Source organism: Chaetodon trifascialis, chromosome 3 (assembly GCF_039877785.1).
Source record: "Chaetodon trifascialis isolate fChaTrf1 chromosome 3, fChaTrf1.hap1, whole genome shotgun sequence".
NCBI classification, from domain to species: domain Eukaryota; kingdom Metazoa; phylum Chordata; class Actinopteri; order Chaetodontiformes; family Chaetodontidae; genus Chaetodon; species Chaetodon trifascialis.
In genome coordinates, this window is record NC_092058.1 from 29,214,235 (window position 1) to 29,235,927 (window position 21,693).

The 21,693-nt window shown below is 41.7% G+C and overlaps 2 protein-coding genes across 3 annotated transcripts; both read right to left on the reverse strand.

Moving 5' to 3' along the window:
* Positions 1–1,217: 1,217 nt before the first annotated feature.
* On the reverse strand, positions 1,218–12,207 carry LOC139329346 (serine/threonine-protein kinase 35-like). Its single transcript, XM_070959624.1, has 3 exons — positions 11,542–12,207; positions 9,466–10,195; positions 1,218–4,777 (listed from the first exon to the last, which is right to left on the reverse strand). Exons 1-2 carry the CDS (start codon positions 12,032–12,034, stop codon positions 9,477–9,479), a joined length of 1,212 nt encoding a protein of 403 aa, XP_070815725.1. The 5' UTR covers positions 12,035–12,207; the 3' UTR covers positions 1,218–4,777; positions 9,466–9,476.
* Positions 12,208–16,103: 3,896 nt separating this feature from the next.
* Positions 16,104–18,200, reverse strand: LOC139329401 (uncharacterized). 2 transcript variants are annotated; one of them, XR_011602064.1, is made up of 4 exons: positions 18,038–18,200; positions 17,478–17,794; positions 16,757–17,315; positions 16,104–16,539 (listed from the first exon to the last, which is right to left on the reverse strand). XR_011602064.1 is itself a non-coding variant. In XM_070959707.1 (4 exons), exons 1-3 carry the CDS (start codon positions 18,133–18,135, stop codon positions 17,049–17,051), a joined length of 702 nt encoding a protein of 233 aa, XP_070815808.1. In that variant the 5' UTR covers positions 18,136–18,200; the 3' UTR covers positions 16,104–16,539; positions 16,757–17,048. The 2 variants fall into 2 exon arrangements, 1 of the variants encoding a protein (XP_070815808.1); XM_070959707.1 differs by having other exon boundaries at positions 16,757–17,335.
* Positions 18,201–21,693: the final 3,493 nt, after the last annotated feature.

Genomic DNA, 21,693 nt, shown 5'->3' on the forward strand with positions numbered 1-21,693 from the left:
AATTATTTCCTTTGCCAGGTTGTAATGGTAAAAGGACCATAGCCTTTCCATGACCACATGAAACTATGGAAATACTACGTGGACAATGTTTTACTGATTTTTAATGAAATTAAAAAAATAAATAAATAATGAATCGAAATGTTTTATTGCAGCTTTATGAATACCTCAATTGCTGCCATGAACATTTGAAGGTCTCCGTTCACTATGACCACATGAGTTTTGTTGAGGACAGAGCACTAGTAGCTGACCAGTACAGGAAACAAACCGATAAAGGCTCTCTCCCACACGGAGAATCGGTTCACTTGCTCCACTTGAAAAAAAAGGCCTTCCTGTTAAGAAATTCAGTCGTATTCAACAAATAGCATCCATGTGGCATGTGGGAAACACACAAGAGCACCCAGGAGTAAAGTAGTCCAGTGGCAATGCATTCCAGGGCCACACTGTTGCACCTTCATTACCATCAACACACATACTGTGGTTTCCTTTGACTCAGTTCCACATAAACCATCCTGCTGGCCCAAAAACTCACTTGGGCAACAAATGTGGATTCATTTCACCTCTGAAAACAGTCCCCAACAAATGCACTACATCCTTCAGTTTGAGTAATGTCTGCTAAAACTACAGTGGCCAAACAGTTTAAGAAACTATAAACCTTTTTTGAAGATGAAACTATGTATTTGTGGCCTGTTGCAGATTATTAGTAGCAGGTTTGTGTCTTCAGGTGGAAGCAGTGGACTTGAGGCTGATTCACTGAGGATGAGGAAAGTTTCCCAGTTTTATGCAAGCATTCATAATTAGAGTTTGATGCATGAAGACTAAAATGCTGTCCTCTGACAAGGTAACACCATATCCATTCAATTCTGGATTCAACTGGGTGATGTTCTTTGGTTGATGTGAGTAAATTCATAGTTTTTTGGTTGTTGGCATGAATGCCTTTTACATGTTGGAATTTTATCATTCTAATAACTCAGATATGACATGAATGCAGCACGAGTGCCACACAGAGGAGGGAAATCAGGAAGTATTGAGCTGGACTAACACATGGCTGGTTTTGTTCTTTTCATGAGATTTGTTGACAATTTGAAAAATATAAAATAATGAGGATATAATAATCTTATTCTTGGTTTGTAGATGTATTTTAAGACACACCCAGCTAAGTGTCATGGAAACAAATACTTCAGTCATTGTCACACAAATGTAAAATATTCACAGAGATTAGAAGTATTACCAACCTTTATTGAAACAGAGCCCTGATATGTACAAATTCAACAATAAAAAAACAAAAACCATGTTTTCATTTAAGCAAATGGCTTTAGTAACATGTACAACCAAGGACTGTAGAGTCTGTTGAAATAAAGGGTCAAGTCATCTGAACACAACAGGGTCCAGTTCTATAGGACAGTTCATGTCAGGGCGAGAAGCAGAGGACTCAAAGAAAACCAGCCACGCCTGAATTGTTCCACAGTCTATCCAGGGAGGCAGAGTTGCATAGAAGAGTGTTGCATGTAAAACAAGTGACCTATTAATCATTAGTCGAGCACGGTTTCCCCGCACACATTTACAGGTACAACTCCAACTCCAAAGGAAACCATCCAGAGGCAGCTGCATGGACAGGGAGAATATTTTGAGGGTTTGCTTGGATATCTTGATATTTTAAATACATTCATCTAAATTAAAGTAAAAGAAAAGCTATTCCTCAGAAATCAGAATAAATCTTAAGAATAAAATAGTGTGTAAGCTGATCATCTCAAGCTTGGCTCTACCATTAGCTTATTTCCGGTTCAGGATTATCATTTCAACTCCACACAATCAAATATTCATACATTAGTGAAACAAAGGTGAGGAACTGAGGTACATTTTTCAATGAAGCTCAAAACATCAAGCAAAGTACACCGTGGTCTATGTTGAGCTAAAGGTGTGTAAACATCTGGATCAATGTAAACCCATTTCCCACTGACATCGAGTGTCAAGCAACCAATGGAAGTCACAAGCTGTGTCACTTATTCCAAAGTGTCATGATGCATTTACAATCCAAGGAAAACTGCACACACCCAACACACACTCTGATGACATGAAACACAAAGCTGCTGCTTTGGCATGTGTCTGGGTCTGTCTCTAACTGAGGAATGTCTTTGTTGGAAAAATGAAACAATGGCTCAATGAAGAAAAGGTGAAAATGTGCAGAAATGTGAGGTAGCACAATTAAATAGAAACAGGATTCTCTTAAATCATTCAGGGTCCCAGTTAAGTTCAACAAATGACAGACTTCAGGAAACTTTCCGCTTCCATATTAGGACCTTTGGTTTTAAAGGCAAATACACCAACAGAGTTACAATATTGAGCTGTGGTTCACTGTACACGTTTCAAAATGTCTTGACACTCAATATTTTTCACATTCCACTTTTGATTACAGGCAGTTATGTGTCACAAAGGTCTGTGACTGATTTTTACATTAAGAGCGATCATTTCTCAACAAGCAACAAATCTGATCTGTCACAGTTTAGACCCTGTAATGGTGTCAGACGGTGCAAAATAACCGCTGTGCTGCTTTAACATGGATGGCACCTGTTCACGTCAAGTCTTCGGTTCCCTTCAAAAACATGATTTTAATCAACAAGCAAATGGTCCACAGTAAAAACAATGATTCACGTCTTATTCCTAATGATCACCTGGACATTTCTGAAAACCATATTTTTCTTGGGGCGCAAATTACATTTATCACTCCTCATCCATAATTACACTCATCCAGACCACATACCCTGACCATGTATTTGGAGTGCCAAATCAAAGGAAAATATAGTAGCTGATCTTGAGCCAAATTTTTACCTGACTAGCAATTCCAAGGCACCATAGGTATAAAGAATTAGATTAGACTGGAAATCAAAGTGTCCATGACGTTTGTCCACAGTGGGTTTCTAGACAAAGGCAAAGAGTGTGGTAAAATAACATGGGCGCGTGAAAAGCTGGCATGTGACCTGATATACTCCCTATTAAAATAACATTCACTCTATCCCATGTGTCGAGTTTGGGGCATGTTTATGCTTTTCTTGTCAACACAGTTTAGCACAATAATGTATTGATAAGAGATGTTTTCACATTTCTGTTTGTAAAGAGTAAATAAAATGCCAACTTTTACGACCAAAAAGTGATAGAATACAAATATTAACAACACAAAAATCAGGTCCCAAAATTTAATTCTGCTTAAATTTGACCTGCGCTTTACTTTCCACTTTACAGTGAAACGTAGTCTGCTGACTACATTCATTGAAGATTTGTAAATGGAGGGACTGTCTGCAACACCAGTGTGTGCTTTAGAAAGGTGACAGAGTGAAGAAGTTTAAGTGTGTTAATGATGCCAAAAAGCATCTGAAAAATGGCTGTGGAAGTAAAGGGTGACAGTGTGGAAAGGGCAGGTTTTGATCAATGTTTTCAGTGTGGCTGAGGTTCCATAAAAACCCTAAAATTCCAGTAGGACAGTAAAATAAAGGACAGTAAGGAAAACAAAACCCAAGCTGAAAATGTCTAGAACTATCCGGTGGCTAATTGGGTTGTTACTGTGAGATTCTTAAAGTTTGACAACCATTTCAAATTCTGCTCTACTGTTTATACCAGGAAGCAATCACTTCAGAAGCTTTGGATGCATCAGAACATTGCAGGCAGTGCTGTGAATCTATGTATGACTACTTCATGACAGTAAAGGACTTAAACGATTTCTGGAAGTACTTCATTCACTGGATTGCCAGAAAATTGACTATCATGGTATATATTGATACCGCAATATAAAATGACATATACCACCACAATGAACTTTACACATATAACCCTATAACTCCTATGTAGCAGACCTGAATGGAAAACAACAGATGTCTGGAGAAATTCAAAGCCAACAACGGGAAGAAGGGTGGTGACGCTGTTTTCTGTCACATGAAGCCATCAAATGTCACTGGGGCAACAGATGCCAATGATGTTTACTAGATCACTGCTGCAACGACAGGAAATAGACACACATAAACACAGGTAAGCATGTGGAGGCAATCTTAACTGCCAGTGAAGTAAAATATCTTACGCAAGACCAGACTCGACTGCCGTTTGCAACAAAATAATATAAAGTGAACAACATGAAGAGAGAGGTTTCCAGCAGCAGTGTGATCTGATGTCACAGTGTTTTGTTTTCATCAAATGTTATCAAAGTGTCAGACCACTGGAGACAATCACCCCTGTGAAAACACACACACACACAGACAGACAGACAGACAGACAGACAGACAGACAGACAGACAGACAGACAGACAGACAGACAGACAGACAGACAGACAGACAGACAGACACACACACACACACACACACACACACACACACACACACACACACACACATTTCTACTGTAAACAAATGCATTACCTTAACTTAAATTCAAACACTGCTATGTGCTCTGTGTCCTTGGCACAGAGTCACTATTTCATGTTTCCTGATAGGAAGTTCTCCAGACGTCTATTTGATGGAGGCACAGCTACGTCTGTTTAATCAAGCTTCCCACTAAGCAGCAGACATAATGTTGCTTGCTTTATTGTAATATTCAGGGCAAGACAGACATTCTCTATCAGAACTGACAGATGACTTCACTGTAAACAAATTCAAAGAAAGTAAAAATTCAATTTCAGCACTGAAACTGAACTGCATTCGACGGCTTTCCTTTGCTTGACCCATATCTTCACAGTCTTCAGATTAAAACAGGGAGACCCTCGCTGATGTAGCAGCTCCAGATAGAAACAAGAGTCTACAGAGAAACACAAGAAAAATAACATTTAGTGTTTAAGAAAACAAGTCGATTAAAAGCAACAGGCACAAAACTGAGATTTTCCATTTTGTCTACACATGAAGGACACAGCAGCCAGAGAAACTGTATGATCACCTGTGTGACCTAGTTTCTCTGAGCAACCTGTTTTTGGGCATTTGTAAACATCGCGTGTTGTTGCCTGTAAATAAGAAACAAGCTGGACATGCTGGGCAGCATGTGGTCCTCAGTGACACATTACGACAGTGTTTCTCAACTCTGGTCCTCGGGCCCCCCTGCCCTGCACGTTTTAGATGATTGCTGCTCCAACACACCTGATTCAAATGAGTGGCTCGTTATCAGGCCACTGCAGAGCTTGATGTCGAGCTGATCATTTGAATCAGGTGTGTTGGAGCAGGAAACATCTAAAACATGCAGGGCAGGGGGGCCCGAGGACCAGAGTTGAGAAACACTGTATTAAGACATCTACCAGTCAGATGAACATTAATGGCATCAAGGTTAATATTTCTTATGACCCGTGACCTTTCCTCGAGCACCAACATCATGCCAAATTTGGATCCATCCATCCATCCATTTTCTATACCGCATATCCCTTTCGGGGTTGCGGGGGGGGCTGGAGCCTATCCCAGCCGTCAGCGGGCGAGAGGCGGGGTACACCCTGGACCGGTCGCCAGTCGATCGCAGGGCACAAACAAACAACCATTCACACTCACTCACACCTAGGGGCGCCAATTTGGATAATCCATTAATTATTTACATCATTTTTGCTGCTTTTGTCTTAAATGACTTTAAACTGAATTGTTTGGTTTTAGTCTCACTTGGACAAAACACAGGATTTGATAGCATCACTTTGGGAAATTTGAAGCACATTTTGCGTATTTTCTGACATTTTTAGACCAAACAAATAACTGACAAATCTAGAATATCAATGCCAAGTTTAGCAATACTAAAAGCAAACCTTAGCTGCAGCCCTAAAACACACCCAAGCTCTTTAGAAGAGGATTTATATCCTCATTTTGGACACTAGGGTTAGACTTCCAATAAGTTCTCAAAAGATATCACCCAGACTGTTCATTATTTGCACATTTCTTTATTCTGCTGCTGTACACTTCAGACAGTATCCTTGATAAGATGCTTTCTCAGGAACATGTGGCCTGTAGTTACATTATGGACAGAACTAGGAAGGTCTGTTCAGCCACTTTGATTTTGTATTCATGTGTTATTGTTTACAATGTTTATTTAAAGACCACAAAGGACAGAAGTTTTAAATTGTGATAGCACTATCTTATTTCAATCACCAAGTGAATAGATCATTTCCCACACCATTACTTGCAATTTTGCACACAAGATCTTCATTAATCCAGTGGACAAACTGCTTTGAAATGTGCACATTCTTGCTGCACAGAGAATAAAATCTTTTGAGTTTAGTGGACATGTGTCCTTTTCCTGTGACAACATCCTCTGACATTTTTAGCCTCACTACTGGTCACGGTGTAAAAAACGAGCAGCAGTCGACAACAACGCTTGCATTAGCTGTAAGTGATGCTTTCCATGTTTGTCTTTGTCACTCATTGATATTGTAAGCTCAAATACTTTAGTACAGCTCCCCTGACAGATCTTTATTTCCTAGCAAACATATGTCAACAGCTCTGTTACAAACAAACTGTTTTCCTTTGAGGAGACACTGAAGCCTCCTTGAGGATTTCATCCAACAGCCAGCAGAGATGTTACTGTGCAGCAGTGAGGATGTGAAATTTTTGCAGGAGTCTATGTACACGGTGGTGTGCTGAGTCAGTGCAGCAATGCCACACTGCTGCAGCACATTGTGCATTGACTCTGACAGCAATGCCCACTGCAGAGTGTCCTGCCTGCTGGACGGACAGACAGAGCTAATGCAAGAAAGACAGCAGCACACATAAAAACATCTCGAGGGATATGCCAAAATAACTGAATGACTATGGATACTGAAACCTCTAGCAACCATAAATGAAGCCGACACAATAAAACACAGTGAAGGCAGTCATTCAGTGTTGCGAAACTGAAGCCTGAGGTGTGGTGGGACAGACCATCAGGTTTTTACCGAAGGCACAGGCCTGCTGTCAATCACACTGACAGGACAGCTGACTCCATGGCCACAAACACTTGCAAATATCCTGGGAGGTCCTGGGCTCCACCTCACATCAACACAATAATGGCAATATGCACAAACAAACCTTTGTTAAACCTGACCAGCAGCACCATGTGAGAGAACTGGTGTGTTTTACAATGAGCAGCAACTTGGCATGGATACAGTTTGAGCCAACATACTGTTACATAACTGACTTAAAAGGGTCCAGGCAGGGATTGCGAGCTTTATCCTCCAGCTCTTAGAGACAACATGTTTTAATGGCTCGTGCTCGTGCATAAAACATCAGTTTTATGCAGAATGGAAATTTGGCTGACAGATGCAGAGGCTACTTCGTCCAAATAGGACCCGGTTCAAATCTATCAAGATTTAGCATCTTAAATTATTGATATGATATCAGTGAAAGATTAACTGGGGGGAGGGGCGTGGCTCCCGAAATGAATGTGACCAGCTGAGAGATGACGTCTTACTCTGTTGTCATTGTTGAAACTACAGGAACACTAGCTCTGATAGTACAGTGGTGTTACAGAGGGGAAGGTGCACCCTCACAAAGGATCTTTGGATTCATACAGACACCAGCTCAAAGAGAGCACACAAACACAACAGCGGCCAGGCTGAATTTGGGCTGGTTCTCAAGTCACTCATGTAATTAAAGATGAAGCTGATGGGACCTGCCACTGATCGTCATTTTAATCAATGAAGTGCCAGTCAGCACCAGCTGCAAATGAGCAGCTGCTAGCGAATGGTTTGTACTACTGTTTGCTAACGACCTCACAGTACTGTGCACAAATACATTCACACACTTGTCTGCAAGCAATGTGCTGTGCAGTGTAGAGCCTGGCGGTCACCAGCTGGCTGAGGTAGACAAACACTGTACATTACAGTAAAGAAGGGAACGGTTTTTCACTGACTTTATTGTAGCTATTCATTAAAATAATCGATCAGCCCCAATACAGGTACTTAGGATCAGCTTGGAGCATCTCTTAACATTGGTGTACCTTCATATTCTACAATGTATTGTTTACTGTTTGTTAACATTCAAACTCTGTCTATACAACAATGCAATGATTCCAGTTATCCATAAAAATAACGCTGAATTCAGACTACACAGTATGTTTGCCTTAAAACGGCCGCTGTGTCAGATCCAGAGACTGTATAAAATGACAGACAGCCTCAGTGACGTCAGCCATAAGTTTCTGAAGAGCCCTTGCGAAGCTCGATGTGGTGGCTCTGGCCATCACCATCTTGGCGGTGCCTGACTCCTCCTAATGTGCAGCTAATCCAAAAAAGGGCAAAGAGGTGGAGTGTAGCTGGAGCTGAGGTGAGCTGAATGAAGCCTGGTTGCTGTAAACTAGCGGCTAGCTGTCACTCAAAGCAGCCATGTCTAGAATTATGCAGAACTTTAAATCGGCATATTATTTGAACAAGTGAGCTGAATAAACAAATTCAGCTCCTGTATAGGTGTGATGAACACGGACATTATGTACCATGTGAATATACCTGCCTATTTAAGCTCACTGCAGTCATTAAGACACAAGACAAATATCTAGTTCAGTCTTTGGTGAGCATGTGAGGAGCTGATTGGGGGATGGACAACAGGATGAATGGAAGGTGGGGGGGTGGGGTTCAGCAGACTGACAGGCAGAAAGTAGAGCAAGAGAGGGAAGGTCAGCTGGGGTGTTTGCAGCTCCTTCTCCTGCCCTTCTCACATAATATGCACTCCTACCCATCCCCCACATGAGCAAGGCACATGACATAAGAGCAAACAAAGGGAAAAAGTATGATACAATGTCTTTCTCATACACACAATAAAGTGGCTCTGGTGTCTCGGTAAAGGAACTAGGGGCTCATCGTCGCATGTTCGAACTATCAAAACAATGGGAGGAGCCTGTTCGTGCTCACTCGGCCTCTTTAAAACCCAGGCATTTGTGCGCTGATGGATCTGTGGCCCCGGGGCCAGGGGGAGGATGGGGCTTTAGTTGCATAAGAGGTGTCCTGTTAGCTCCAGCACAACAGGCACACACGCTTATCCAGGAGAGTCATCCAGTCATTGGAGGCACTAAATGTGTACTCTGGGCAAGACACTAACAGCAACCCCACCCTTGCTTTTAACCAGTTAGTCATACACATAAGTAAACTTCACTGAATATGTCACAACACTTCACACCGCCAACATCATGTACTGCATCCGGCCGACAGTCATCAAAGTGTAGGCCTGAACAGACGAGAGGACAAAGACTGATATGAATGTGGAGCTTATAAACGCCTCACATTTGATACTTAAGCCATTATTAACTTCGCATTAGTCCCACATAGTCAGGCACATAGAAATAGAAAGACAATTCCCCTGAGGTTGTGTCCCTTCTCATGAATGCACTTGTCATCTTCCTCTTGTCCCTACATGTCACACACTGCTATCTCTGCAGGTACTGAAGGGCTACATACAAATACCATGTCCACAGTGGAGATGCAGCAATCCATAAACAAAGCAGCACATTAAAGAGGTCAAAGAAGTCAGGGGGTGTTTAAGTAAAGGTATATGTACCTGGTTGAGGGTCATGCAGCACACATAACCTTGTCCATTCTGGCCTGCAGCTCAAAAGCATTAGGCCGGTCCTGAGGGTTGACAGCAAGCATGTCCTGCAGCAGCTTCTTCACATCATCGGACATGCATGACCTGCGTTTCTGTGGGATGTTCAGTACCATCTTTGGATTCTCTAACAGTGCCTCACCTACCGGCACAATGTCTGCTCCTTGTCTCACGTATGTACCCAGCAGCTCCCGCTTAGACTCTGCATCAATGAAAGTAATTCTTTCCAACATGGCCCAGATGATGATTCCTAAGGCAAAAATGTCAGCCTTGGCTGTGTAGTGGCCCTCCCACACCTCAGGAGCCATAAAGAAGTCTGAGCCACATGTTGATGACAACCAAAACTTGTTGACATTGACATTTTTGTTCTTGTCTTCACCTTCTTTACCCTCAGTGGTGTCTGCTAAACCTGCACAAACTTTACTCAGGCCAAAGTCGGCCACCTTGAGAACTGGAGTCCCTGACTTCTCGGAGATGAGGATATTGTCAGGTTTGAGGTCTCTGTGGACAATGTTGTTTTCATGCAGGAAAGCAACAGCGCTGGTCAGCTGGAGCATAAAGCTGTTGTTGGTCTGTGAGTTGGGCCGCCGAGACAGGATGAACTGGTTGAGGTCACCGCCTTCACAGTACTCCATGACAAACCAGAGGTAGCAAGGCTCCTCTGGAGGACCAATCACTCTTTCACCTGCAACAGAGTCATTCACACAGAGATACAATGATACACCGTTCTCCAAGAAGAGACATGCGTAAAGAAAGGATAGATATTTTGGAAAAACCAAAACATATGTATCATATTAAAAGATCAATGACTTGGACAAGTCAGGATAGGCAGGCAGCTATGGATTAGAGTTTCATGAATCAGTGTAACATACGATACGTGAATTTTACATTGTTACCTATCTGACCGTTTCCAATGTGACTGGATGTGTCCAATGTCTGTGAATTCCAATAGGCTTAGTTAAACTTTGTGGGACCATGCCCACAGGGACATGCTTCGGGATTTCTTTGAGGTTATCAGCTAAAACAGCGTGCCAGGCTGTACGTTAAGAGTTAAGTATTCATCCTTACTGACCCACTGTAAGCCACATGATTGAAAGCTGTACCCATTATTCATAGAAGGTCTGCTTATGTTACTAAAACCACTCCATACAGGCCACTGAGGCGCAGATTTCGAATGGCTTTGGCAGATCAAGTAGCACTATGATGGAGAGGCTACACAGGCACACAACTACACACTCACTGGTGGTTTGGAGTGTGAGTAGAGATTAATCACGCTCTCTTTCACAATATTCCCATAAAGTGATTTATCATGACAAAACGTGTTCTAGATGAGCACAAGCACACTGACACAAAACATGAATGCAGAGCTTACAAATAAGACAAAAGGTGAATGCCGATTTGGCAAAAGTGCAATGATTGTCAAAGGAATGTGCAGAATACCTCTGTGACTACAGCCAACACAGCAGACTCCATTTTAGTGAGTCTGAGCCTCAGGAGCTCACTCACAAAATCTACCCATCCCCCAGCGAGTCTGCATCATGGCGACAACAACAATTCTTCTTCAAGGGGGATTTGGGAAGACAAAGCTAACCCTGCGAGCTACACCTTACAAGTGTTCATTTTTCTACCGACCCACTGAAATCCACCCACAGGTCAGCACAAAAAACAACTACACAAAACGCAACACCGCCTAATTTAAGCCCGCCTTCTGTTTGCGAAATCAAATAACCAGTATGGTGAAATTGTGCTAAAAACACCAACCGAAACACTTTACTGGGCCTAATTATTGGTTAATTGAAAAAGACCCCATCATGACCATACAAATTAAATAAATCAGTGCCCAAACTGCGTTAAGAATCTTAGAATTTAATGTTAGGTTGGACTTGTGGGGTGACCCCCAAAGGTAACTGGTGCAACACACACGTTTGTGAAGTGGAATTGATCGTTTTTCCAAACGCATCTCTGATCTCTGCTACAGTGACTCAGCTCAAACAGCTGCTGGAGGGACGCTGGAGGACTCCAGAGGCTCACCTTTTAATGAAGTCTCCACCAGACGCAGGTACTGTTTGGACCGTTTGTTGCCGTGACTCATTTTCTGGGCCATGCCGTTCTTCTGCAGAACACACTCTTCCAGCTGAACCACATTTTGATGCCGTTTCTCCAGACTTGCCAGCGCCCAGAACTCCTGCAGGGCGAGCTCTACGTTTTCCGGCGCGTCGCATCGCAGTTTTTTGACGGCAACTTTAGCACCGGACCTCCGGGCCACCGCCTCGTACACCACGCCGTACGTGCCCCTTCCCACCTCCCGTAGAAGGCTGTATCGGGGGGCCATGACCCTCTGCTCCAGCTTGTCCTGCTTGAAGAGGCCGGTGTCCCCCTTCATGGCACGGTCTTCTTCCGTGTTTCCCACGCTGAGACCCCGCAGCACATTGGACTCGTCGGCTCGTGCTCCGGTTTGCTGTCTGCGACACGCTCGCGCGCTCCTTGTGCGTCTCCGCCAGTTGTCACCACCAACTGTATCCATATGTCCCCGTGATTCCTTCACGAATCAAATATTAAATACAAAAATGTCCACATGTTGTAAATATCAGCAGTACACATTCGTTCCGTCACTTCCCTCATTTACATGGAGAACAGAGACAAGAAACTGACTCGACAATATAGGTTATAAAGGGGAGGAGGCTAAGCGGAAGAAGAGATAAGTAAATTCCGAGAATATATAAGACAATTTCCGGTTAAGACCCTCAAAATAAAACTGGTAATGTTGTAGATAATGTGTGATTTTCTTTAATCTTGTGAAATATTTGTCATTACACGTTTTAATCAGCATTCTGCATTGCCAGAGACACACTGTACAGACCAATTACAGATCAGGGAAGCCTGCTCATTCAAATAGCTATGACTTTCTCCTACAGGTTTAAAGACTTTTGTGCTTTGCCTGATGCTTATGCATTACTGTTTTTTTTTTTGTTTGTTTTTTTTTAACATATATTTTACTATTGTATTCTGTGGTTTTCTTTTCCATCTCATGTTATGAATTGTCATCCATCCATCCATTTTCTATACCAGGGGTGCTGGAGCCTATCCAAGCCATCGGCGGGCGAGAGGCGGGGTACACCCGAGAGGCGGGGTACACCCTGGACCGGCCGCCAGTCTATCGCAGGGCACAACACACAACCGTTTAACAGTCACCAATTAACCCAATGAGCATGTTTTTGGTCTGTGGGAGGAAGCCGGAGTGCCCGGAGAAAACCCAGTGCCCGGGAAGAACATGCAAACTTCACACAGAAAGACCCGACCCACCCGAGCCACCGTACAGCCCTATGAATTGTCCTGTCTTCTCAATCCTTATTCTATCTTACTTTTACTATCAGAGATGAGTGATAAACTGTACAGTTACACACCCAACAATACGAATAGTGCAACGAATTAACCCACATTATTTTACCCCTCTTTGGATTGCGCCATATTTTAACTATGTGTTACTGTATTCTAAACATCAACTAATATTTATCCATATTATTCAAATTGTGTACTTTTATTTCAGATAGCAAAAATATCTACACTTCCGGCCTCTTTCGGCCTCCATGTTGCTACTTGACGCCAGTCAAGGGACTGCAGAATTCAGATGTACCATTGCGAAAGAACACGGGGTGTTAGATACGTTTGACCAACAAAAACAAATTCAGTCTATCTCTGTTCTGGTGAACATACGATGATTGATAACACTATCTGCACCAAATAAGTCTAAAATCAAATTGTTTTGCGACTTCCAGAAATGTTTTACAGTACTGTGTTTAATACCTCCCTCCCCCCATCAGTTTTCCACGAATGGTTTCTTCCCCCAGCCGTCGTCAAGCATGGTAGTTCACGTGTGCGCGTCGCTTCACAGTTAGGTCACATGTTGGAGCACGCTGGGTGAAGAGGCCAGACCACTTCAGTTACTACAGCAATCTCAACCGCGCGAATTGATTGGAACATAACATAACATAACATAACATAACATAACATAACATAACATAACATAACATAACATAACATAACATAACATAACATAACATAACAACGGTATATATATATATATGATGAGGTCTATAGAAGACACTGGCATACTGGACTTCTATTGGCTAAAAGTATGCTGCAAAGTAAAGGGTATTTTGTTACTGTTTAAATACTTTTTCCACAGTATAGTTAAGTAAAGTCTGTAGATAACAGCGTCATTGTCCATTTTATATGCAGTTTTCAAGAAGTAAATTATCTTTCTTAATGTTGTGAAGGTGTTTCAGGACCCCACTGGCTGGATGGCTGGGTTAATTAGCCTGACAAAGTATGCACATTTAATCTAACCTTCTTTAACTAGTCAAACATTTTCTTTTAGACAAAGAAGAAACAGTGAAAGAAAAGAAACTTATGCACTGTTAGCATAATTAAGCAGTGTTTGTTGATTGATTGATTGATTGATTAATGACATATCAAATGAATAATAGCCTTTATTATGGTGACATCACAGCACATCTCAGTGTTTAATCAGTATAAGTTAAAGGGTCAAAGGACTCTGCCTTTGTAACCTTGCCTCATTCAGCTTAGCGAGCACAATAGAGGATGACTTTTTTTCCCTCAACATCAATTTAACCAAATGAAGAATTCAAGAACAACTTAAGATTTGAACCGCAGTGTCTAATTATACAAACAGTCTTGACTGAATCTAAAATGATAGGAAATCATCGTGAAACTTTATTTTAAATGGATGCAGGACAAGCTGTGTTCCTAAATCATCAGTCTGGATTTAACTCAGCATTATAGACTCCAAAACATGTGCAATGAATGACTGTATATGTTAAAACTTGAAACTTCTTTTTTCGAAATTTTTTGTCTTCGAATTCAAATGTACAGACTGTACAGACAGCTTGTGCGCTATGGCCTACAAGAGCTCCATCTGGTGGCGTTTTGTAATAAACACCTCTGCATGTTCAGATAAAGGCAGGCCACAATCTCCAAGACACATATGCACACACACAGTTGATCTCCATGACAGTTGCAAAAATACCCACACACTGCTGTCAGTATTTTTTATGAGGACATGGTTTCAGTCACCTGAGGACCACGTGTGGTCTGTGTGTCAAGCAGGAAAACATTCAATAAGAAACAACACTAACTATAATACAAGCTCATTAGGTCATCCATTGGAGCTGTTATGTCTTTTGTGTTCCCTAATTCTGGAAATGGATGTACACAGGAGATTATCCAGATGAAAACTATGTATCATTTACACCACATTACCTTCATACTGCTGACAACACAAATATTTGCAATAATTCATTACTATGGAGAAGCAATGAAATATCTTGTGTTTCAACACTTGTCCAATTACAGTCCCCCCTGTTGAGTCTCAGTCTCAGTCATTAGTTGTCTCCATCCACAGGTCTACAGTTGGCTTTGGGTCAAATGTCTCTGTGGTCATCTTTGATGTACATGAGACGAGATCTGTACTTTTTATAATGTTGAGTGAGATGCATTGTGAGAATCCCCTCTCACATACTGCACGGCTCAAAGGCCTCCTTGCTCCTTGCTAACCTCCTTGCTGACAATCTGGATTGCTTGTATTTACTATTTAGACCATACCATACTCAGAGGACCAGTCTTTTTCCTGCTTGCTTTGAGTGCATCAATTCTCTCACAGTGAAGTCTCTCATAAGTTATAAGGTGGCTTTTGTGATGTCCTCACATCCATCAAAGAGTGGCCTACAAAATCAGCAGACTGCAACTTTGCTCTTAACTTCCCACTGATAGTTTGTGCAATGCTCTGCATTATCTGCGTTTCCCCTTCATGTGAATAATATGCACCCCCGCCATTCACTCTTAGCACCTTCACTAAAGTAAAATCCTCAGCACAGCAGGATATAAGACATGCATGCGTAGGCCTATGTGCACCCCTTCATACAGTATACTACATATAAACCACATCATGGAATACTACCTGGTCCCAGGCATGTCATGTATCAGTGTTGTGAACTGAGAAAACACACATTTGTTTGGGAATATGTACCTTTGACACACAACATAAACTGAAATAATTAAGGTCTAGATTCTCACACAACTATGTTTTGGCTTCTATACAAGAAAGGTACATTCCAGCAATATTGTGCTGTGGAGATGTTTGTTCCAGAAACAAACAAAAAATTCACAATCCAACTGACAAACAGTGGACCTGAAGCAGGTAACACTGAGTGCAGATCTGCACATAAATGGCACAAGAGGGAAAATGTGGCAATCACTGTATGGAAGTGTTGTAAGAGATGCTGGTGGTCTTGTGTGGTGAAAAAAAATACTACTACTACTAAAGTACTTACTTTTAAAAATACTTAAGTAATCAAAAGTACATGAATTTAAAAATACTTAAGTATTCAAAAGTACAAAGTACATTTTCTAATATCAGTACATTGCTGTATTGTTTTCTCAGTGCTTTTAGACTCTCTGAAACCACCTCATGATGTACTGACTTACATGTAGAACCACTTTGCTACAAAAAGTCTATAGAAACACCTGTAAAAACTTCAGCATAAAAATACAATCAAAGACAATAAGGACAGCTATTGTCATTTAAATGTTTTATTTAAACATCCCCACCCAAAAAACAGGAGGACCTTTTTTTTTTTCCCCACACATTCACTAAGGGGTAGTTGCAAGTTAACTGTTCAGTCCACTACCGCGAACAAACTACAACTCTGCTTTCAAGAACTCATCATCCTGTTGAACCACTTGGCTACATGGCAACATAACACATGCCTTCATAAAATCTGTAAACCACACACAATAGCTGCCCTGCATTTTTCCATGTCTGTGGAAAGTGATAGAGATCCCTAAAAGATGATGCACATTTAGTCTCTTTCCTCAGCTTTAGTATTCATACACAGCAGTGTGTATGTGCGTGCAAGTGCATGTGTGTCTGTTTTGACAGCAACAACTTAACCCAGGAGAGGAAACCGTAACACTGATAATTGAATGTACTACCATACTTCAACATAGAAGCTTACAAATCAAATCAAATCAACTTTATTTATATAGCACTTTTCATACATAAAATTGTAGCACAAAGTGCTTCACAAAACAAACAACAAAAACAAGAACCCCGCCCTCCTGCCCCCATATGTCCCTCCCACCCCCACCCACTGACAGAGACACACACACACACACACACACACACACACACACACACACACACACACACACACACACACACACACACACACACACACAATGAATGCTCTGCACAGATGAATCTCGCTTAATACCTGGCTCAACAATACTTCTTTCAGCAAGACAAACTCAATAAATTAAAAAATAAAATTAATCCAAGCAAAGGACAAGGAACTACAGCATTTCTCACTGAGATAACATCCACTTAGTTTTTAAAAAGTGAATGTAGTCCATTTCTTCATTATCAGCCTGGCCAAACTGGAAGAAGTCTTTATTCAATTTCAGTAGAAGCTGGTTTTCGAAGTTGTGTGAATCAATTCTTCCCCTTCCTGGGCTGAAGATCAATCCAGCTGCACTGAGAAGCCTTTCACAGACAGCAGAGGCTGGTACAGTAGGGCAGTGTTTAACTCGAGTGACAGGCTGGATACAGCTGGGTAAGATGTTAAAATGTCCATACCTCCAGCTGTACATGCCAGGTATGCATCAAGTTGTTTGGTTGTTGTTTCCTGGGTGTGTATGTGCTTCATGTTGGAGAAAAGATCCTCTTCATCAGAAGAGCTTGAGGAGTCAGTTTGCCGCAGAGGAGGCTCATCATGATCAGGAAGATGCTCCTTGATGTAACTGAGACCTAAATCAAACAAATAGTTTTCACCATCAGACTATTCCTCAGATCTTCTGTGTATAAATAAAATTTTGATTGATTGATTTAACTTAAAAAAGTGGAAATGAGAACATGACTGAGCAATATTTAATGATAGATGTTTTCTGACCTAGTTTGAGGACCTCTTCATCAGCAGTCCAGGATTTTTTGAATTTTGGATGAAGAATGGCTGCAGCAACTAGCTCTGAGTCAGACATCATTTTCCCAAACCGTTTCTTCAATCCATCTTGCAGGGCATCGATCAGCAGCTTGCAGAATCTCAGCGACGCTCTAGTTTTGTCAAGCTTGGAGATGAGGATGTTGATTGTAGGGAGCAGCCATCCCATCTGAATGATGGATTCTCCCTGAAGTATGTTTATTGCCTTTGCAACTGGTCCCATGGTGTTGGTATATTCACCCAGAAAGGCGATCTCAGCTGGACTGTACCTAACACACACAAAAACAAAAAAATGTTTGGGTGAATGTAACACATATTGTAAATTGCTTTGGATACAGGTGCTATAGAAGACCATTTACCATTTAACAACTTAACCATTACTTTCCTTTTCTACGAGGCTTCTGACAAATTCCAACATTCACTTCGAATAATTTCTATAGGTTCAGCATAGGGTAATCGTATTAAGTATTAGTGTAGGTAGTGAAACACCCAAACAAATATTTACTACTTACATTGGAACATCAAGTGCAGCACAGACAGCTCTCACAGCCCCCTCTCCTTGTTCTTTGAAGATTCTCAGCCACGTAAAAGGAGTTCCATCTTGTTGCATTATATTGCACCAGTTGAAGTTTGCAATGTTCTTCAATCACCTCTGCAGCAGTAGTGGACCTTGCAGTCTTGTTCCAGAGAGCCTGACATTTGGAGAAGGCTGACACTTGATGTTTTCACCTTACAGGACTCCCAACATGTATAATATTGATGTTTTTCCAGTTTCTCTAACTTGAAGAATGACAAAGTTGTGATTTTAACTGTTATATAAAGTTTGTCTGAATTTTTACCATGGACCGTCTCACGTGTGTGACGGCCTGCCCATTAGACACACCCTGGAGCGAGATTTAAATGTCTGCAGCCGCAGCATGAATTCAGTGCGCGTTACTCATTTTTGTCTTAAGTTATGTTACGTTATGTTATGTTTTAGTTTTGTTTGTTACTTCTTAGTTGTCTTAGTCTTGTACAGTCGTTTTGCTCTTTAAGTTTTTCCCATCTTCGAGCTACTCAAAAGCCATACCGAGTAGCGTGATTTACTTTTCAGAAGACGTGTTTCTATAGTTTTGCCGTAAACTTTCATTTCTCTAAGTCACACGTTTTTGTTTTAGTATCTGTAAATTTTAGTCAAATAATAATAATTTTGTAGACCCTTTTCGACCGGCCATCGAAGAGACTATCAGTTTTGTTACTATCAGTCTAAAATAATCCTTCACGGACTCAACCAAACCAAAACCCTGCAGCCAGCTGTTGATCCTTGGTCTGGGTTAACAACCATCCGGAGCCATCCCTCATCTGTAACCGACACCGTAGAATCCAGTTCGAGAGACATCACCGTCCAACATCAGCTCTTCACCTTGGTGTGCCTGGGCCTTCCACCGGACCACCGAGCAGATCGAGCCACGGACGACCATCTGGGCATCTTCGAGTTAGTTTGGAGCAGAATTTACCGGGACATCCTCAACCAAGTTGGCATGCTAAGCGGGTTTGAATAAGAATTGGTCTGTGAGGTTAAGATACTGCTAATTTATCCAAATTCTCTCAGCTACTCATTTAATCCCTTAACTTTACGTTCGCGTTCCTATTATCCCCTTTACAACTACTTCTCACTATTGCCAAACTTGTTTTGCCATTGTGTTGCCATAAGTTTCTTTTGTGTTCTGTCATATCACCTCATATCTTCTGTCGTACTATTCATGATATATCATTCATTATCCATAATTCTGCTTAATAAATGAGATTTTGATTTAAGTCCGGTGTCCTTTTTAGCTGAATATATACAATCCCTGTATCCAGAGTTTACACTTCAGATTATCAGATTGGTTTTCCGTTAGTTCATTCGTTAGTATTTTATCAGCGTTATAGCAGCTAATTTCTGCAGTCCTTCTTAGCTGAGGAAGGTGGTGCCCCGTCATTTTATCAACGAATGTAACATCAAATTAAGGTAGTTCCCCTACAGTAGCTATGTATGAACATTAATATGGGTTAAAATAGCCGGTTAATGTTACCTCCCCATGGCGCTCTCCCAGCCGGAGATAAATGAGCCACCGGTGTCGCAAAACCTCTGGCTCCATTGTCGTCTGTCTGTCATGTTTCTGTTGTGTCGCCTGTCGTCTGTTAAATTTTTGTCTCTTTGTGTGTGTTTTTCCCGGGTCAGGAGGGAAGAAGTTATGACGTTGGGACGCAATCAGGGAATGCTCCGAAGGCCGTCCCATTTACCGACAGTTGATGCAGCCGACGGAGGAGCCTCCGAGGCCGTGGCCTCCGTGGGCCACGAAGGCTGGGTCCTCCAAAGGATGCAGCCCCTGAATTGGGACACAGCCACAGTCTGTCATTTTTTTTATGTTTGACCTCTCATTGTTTTTGATACCAGTACATGTTCTATGCTCAGGGATTAGCATTGGCTAATAAATTAATTGATTGAATAAATTGTTAATAAAAATGTTTGTACTGTGAAAGTTGCATTGTTTAGCCCTACTACAGTCAGGGATTTTAGTAAATGTGTGTATCAATGTACAAAAATATTAAAATGGATTTGTTCGTGGTTTATGAGTTTTTTGTTTGTTTGTTTGTCTTAGGCGTGTTTAATAGAATTATGAGGATTTCATCACATTTTGTATCAGAAAAAGATTGAGTATAGGTATGAGCTTGAAGTCTTCAGATAAACACCTAAAACAGTCAAAGGCACTTTCATGAAAAGGTGTGCTCCAGGAGGGCGGCACGGTGGTACAGCAGGCAATGCCGGTTCGATCCCCGGGTTGGGTGGGACCTCTCTGTGAGAAGCTTGCATGTTCTTCCCGTGCATGCGTGGGTTCTCTCCGGCTACTCCGGCTTCCTCCCACAGACCAAAAACATGCTCATTAGGTTGATTGGTGACTCTAAGTTGTCCTTAGGTGTGAGTGTGAGTGTGAATGGTTGTCTGTCTTGTATGTTGCCCTGCGATCAACCGGCAACCGGTCTAGGGTGTACCCCCTAGGATAGGCTCCTACATTTTTTGAGTATCTGTACTTTACTTGAGTATTTATTTTTATTTTTTTGAAACTTATGACTTCTCTCCACTACATTTCAAAGACAAATATTGTACTTTTGACTCCACTACACTTCTAGGAAGCTTGTCGTTACTTGTTCCTTTTTTTTCTAGGCTCAGCATGGCTTTGTAGTCAGCGGTTGGTGTTTTTCTTTTCTAAAATGCAATTGGCCACAGGCTGTGCTCCTCACAGAAGGGAACCAATCACAGTCGCCGCTCACACCTGGGATAGATTTGGATATACGTCATCCTCGCTCTGCGTAGCAAGCTCTCCACTCTCCCGCCTTGAAAACTCAGTAGTGGAGATGGCTGCAGAAACTCAAGCTGAGAAACCAGCGCACCCATGTACATATCTCAGCTCAATGTTTGAGTTTTCCGAAATGAAAAAAGGCTGATATCATTTCAAATGTCTTCTGTGTTCACCGTGAACAAATTACATTTCTGCATTCAAGAACTCACCGTCCAACCTGAGAAAGCACATTGAGGTACGTAAACAAATGTTTTTTTTCTTCACTCCAGATAAACATTTTAAATGAAGTTGTCTGGGGCTCAAGTGGTTGCGCTTTAAATTAATGCGAAGACCAGTGATTGAAATGCAGCCGACCATGAGTGAGCTAAGCTTGGTGACGAGTGAGAGGAAAACAGCCTGCAGAGTCAGACTCTTTACTCTCTTTACACGCGGTGAATTAAGGATTTATATTTGACCAAACCAGAGGTGATGACTGTTGGAAGAGGGGGCAGACTAACAAATATGGTTTGGGCGAGTTTTACGTGTTTTTCTGTCGCGTTTAAGTGTGTGTTCGAGGAGTTAATGAGCCAATTAAGCTGTTTTAGTTTGGTAAAAGAGAGAAACTTGAATTCAGAAGGTGCACGGTTGTATTTCTCCATTTAAAAATAAGTGTAAGAACATGTAATTCCTAGACACTTTGTGAGTTTATTTTGTCTATTCGACATAGTGAACGTATGCAGCATAATGTAGCGAATTCACCGCATCTCCCAGCAGAGACTTGAGAGGACCTGAGTTTTTCCAAGGATGACCCGAAGAAAATGCGCGCCTGTTCTTGTTTACCACGTGTCCTTAATTCACTTTACAAC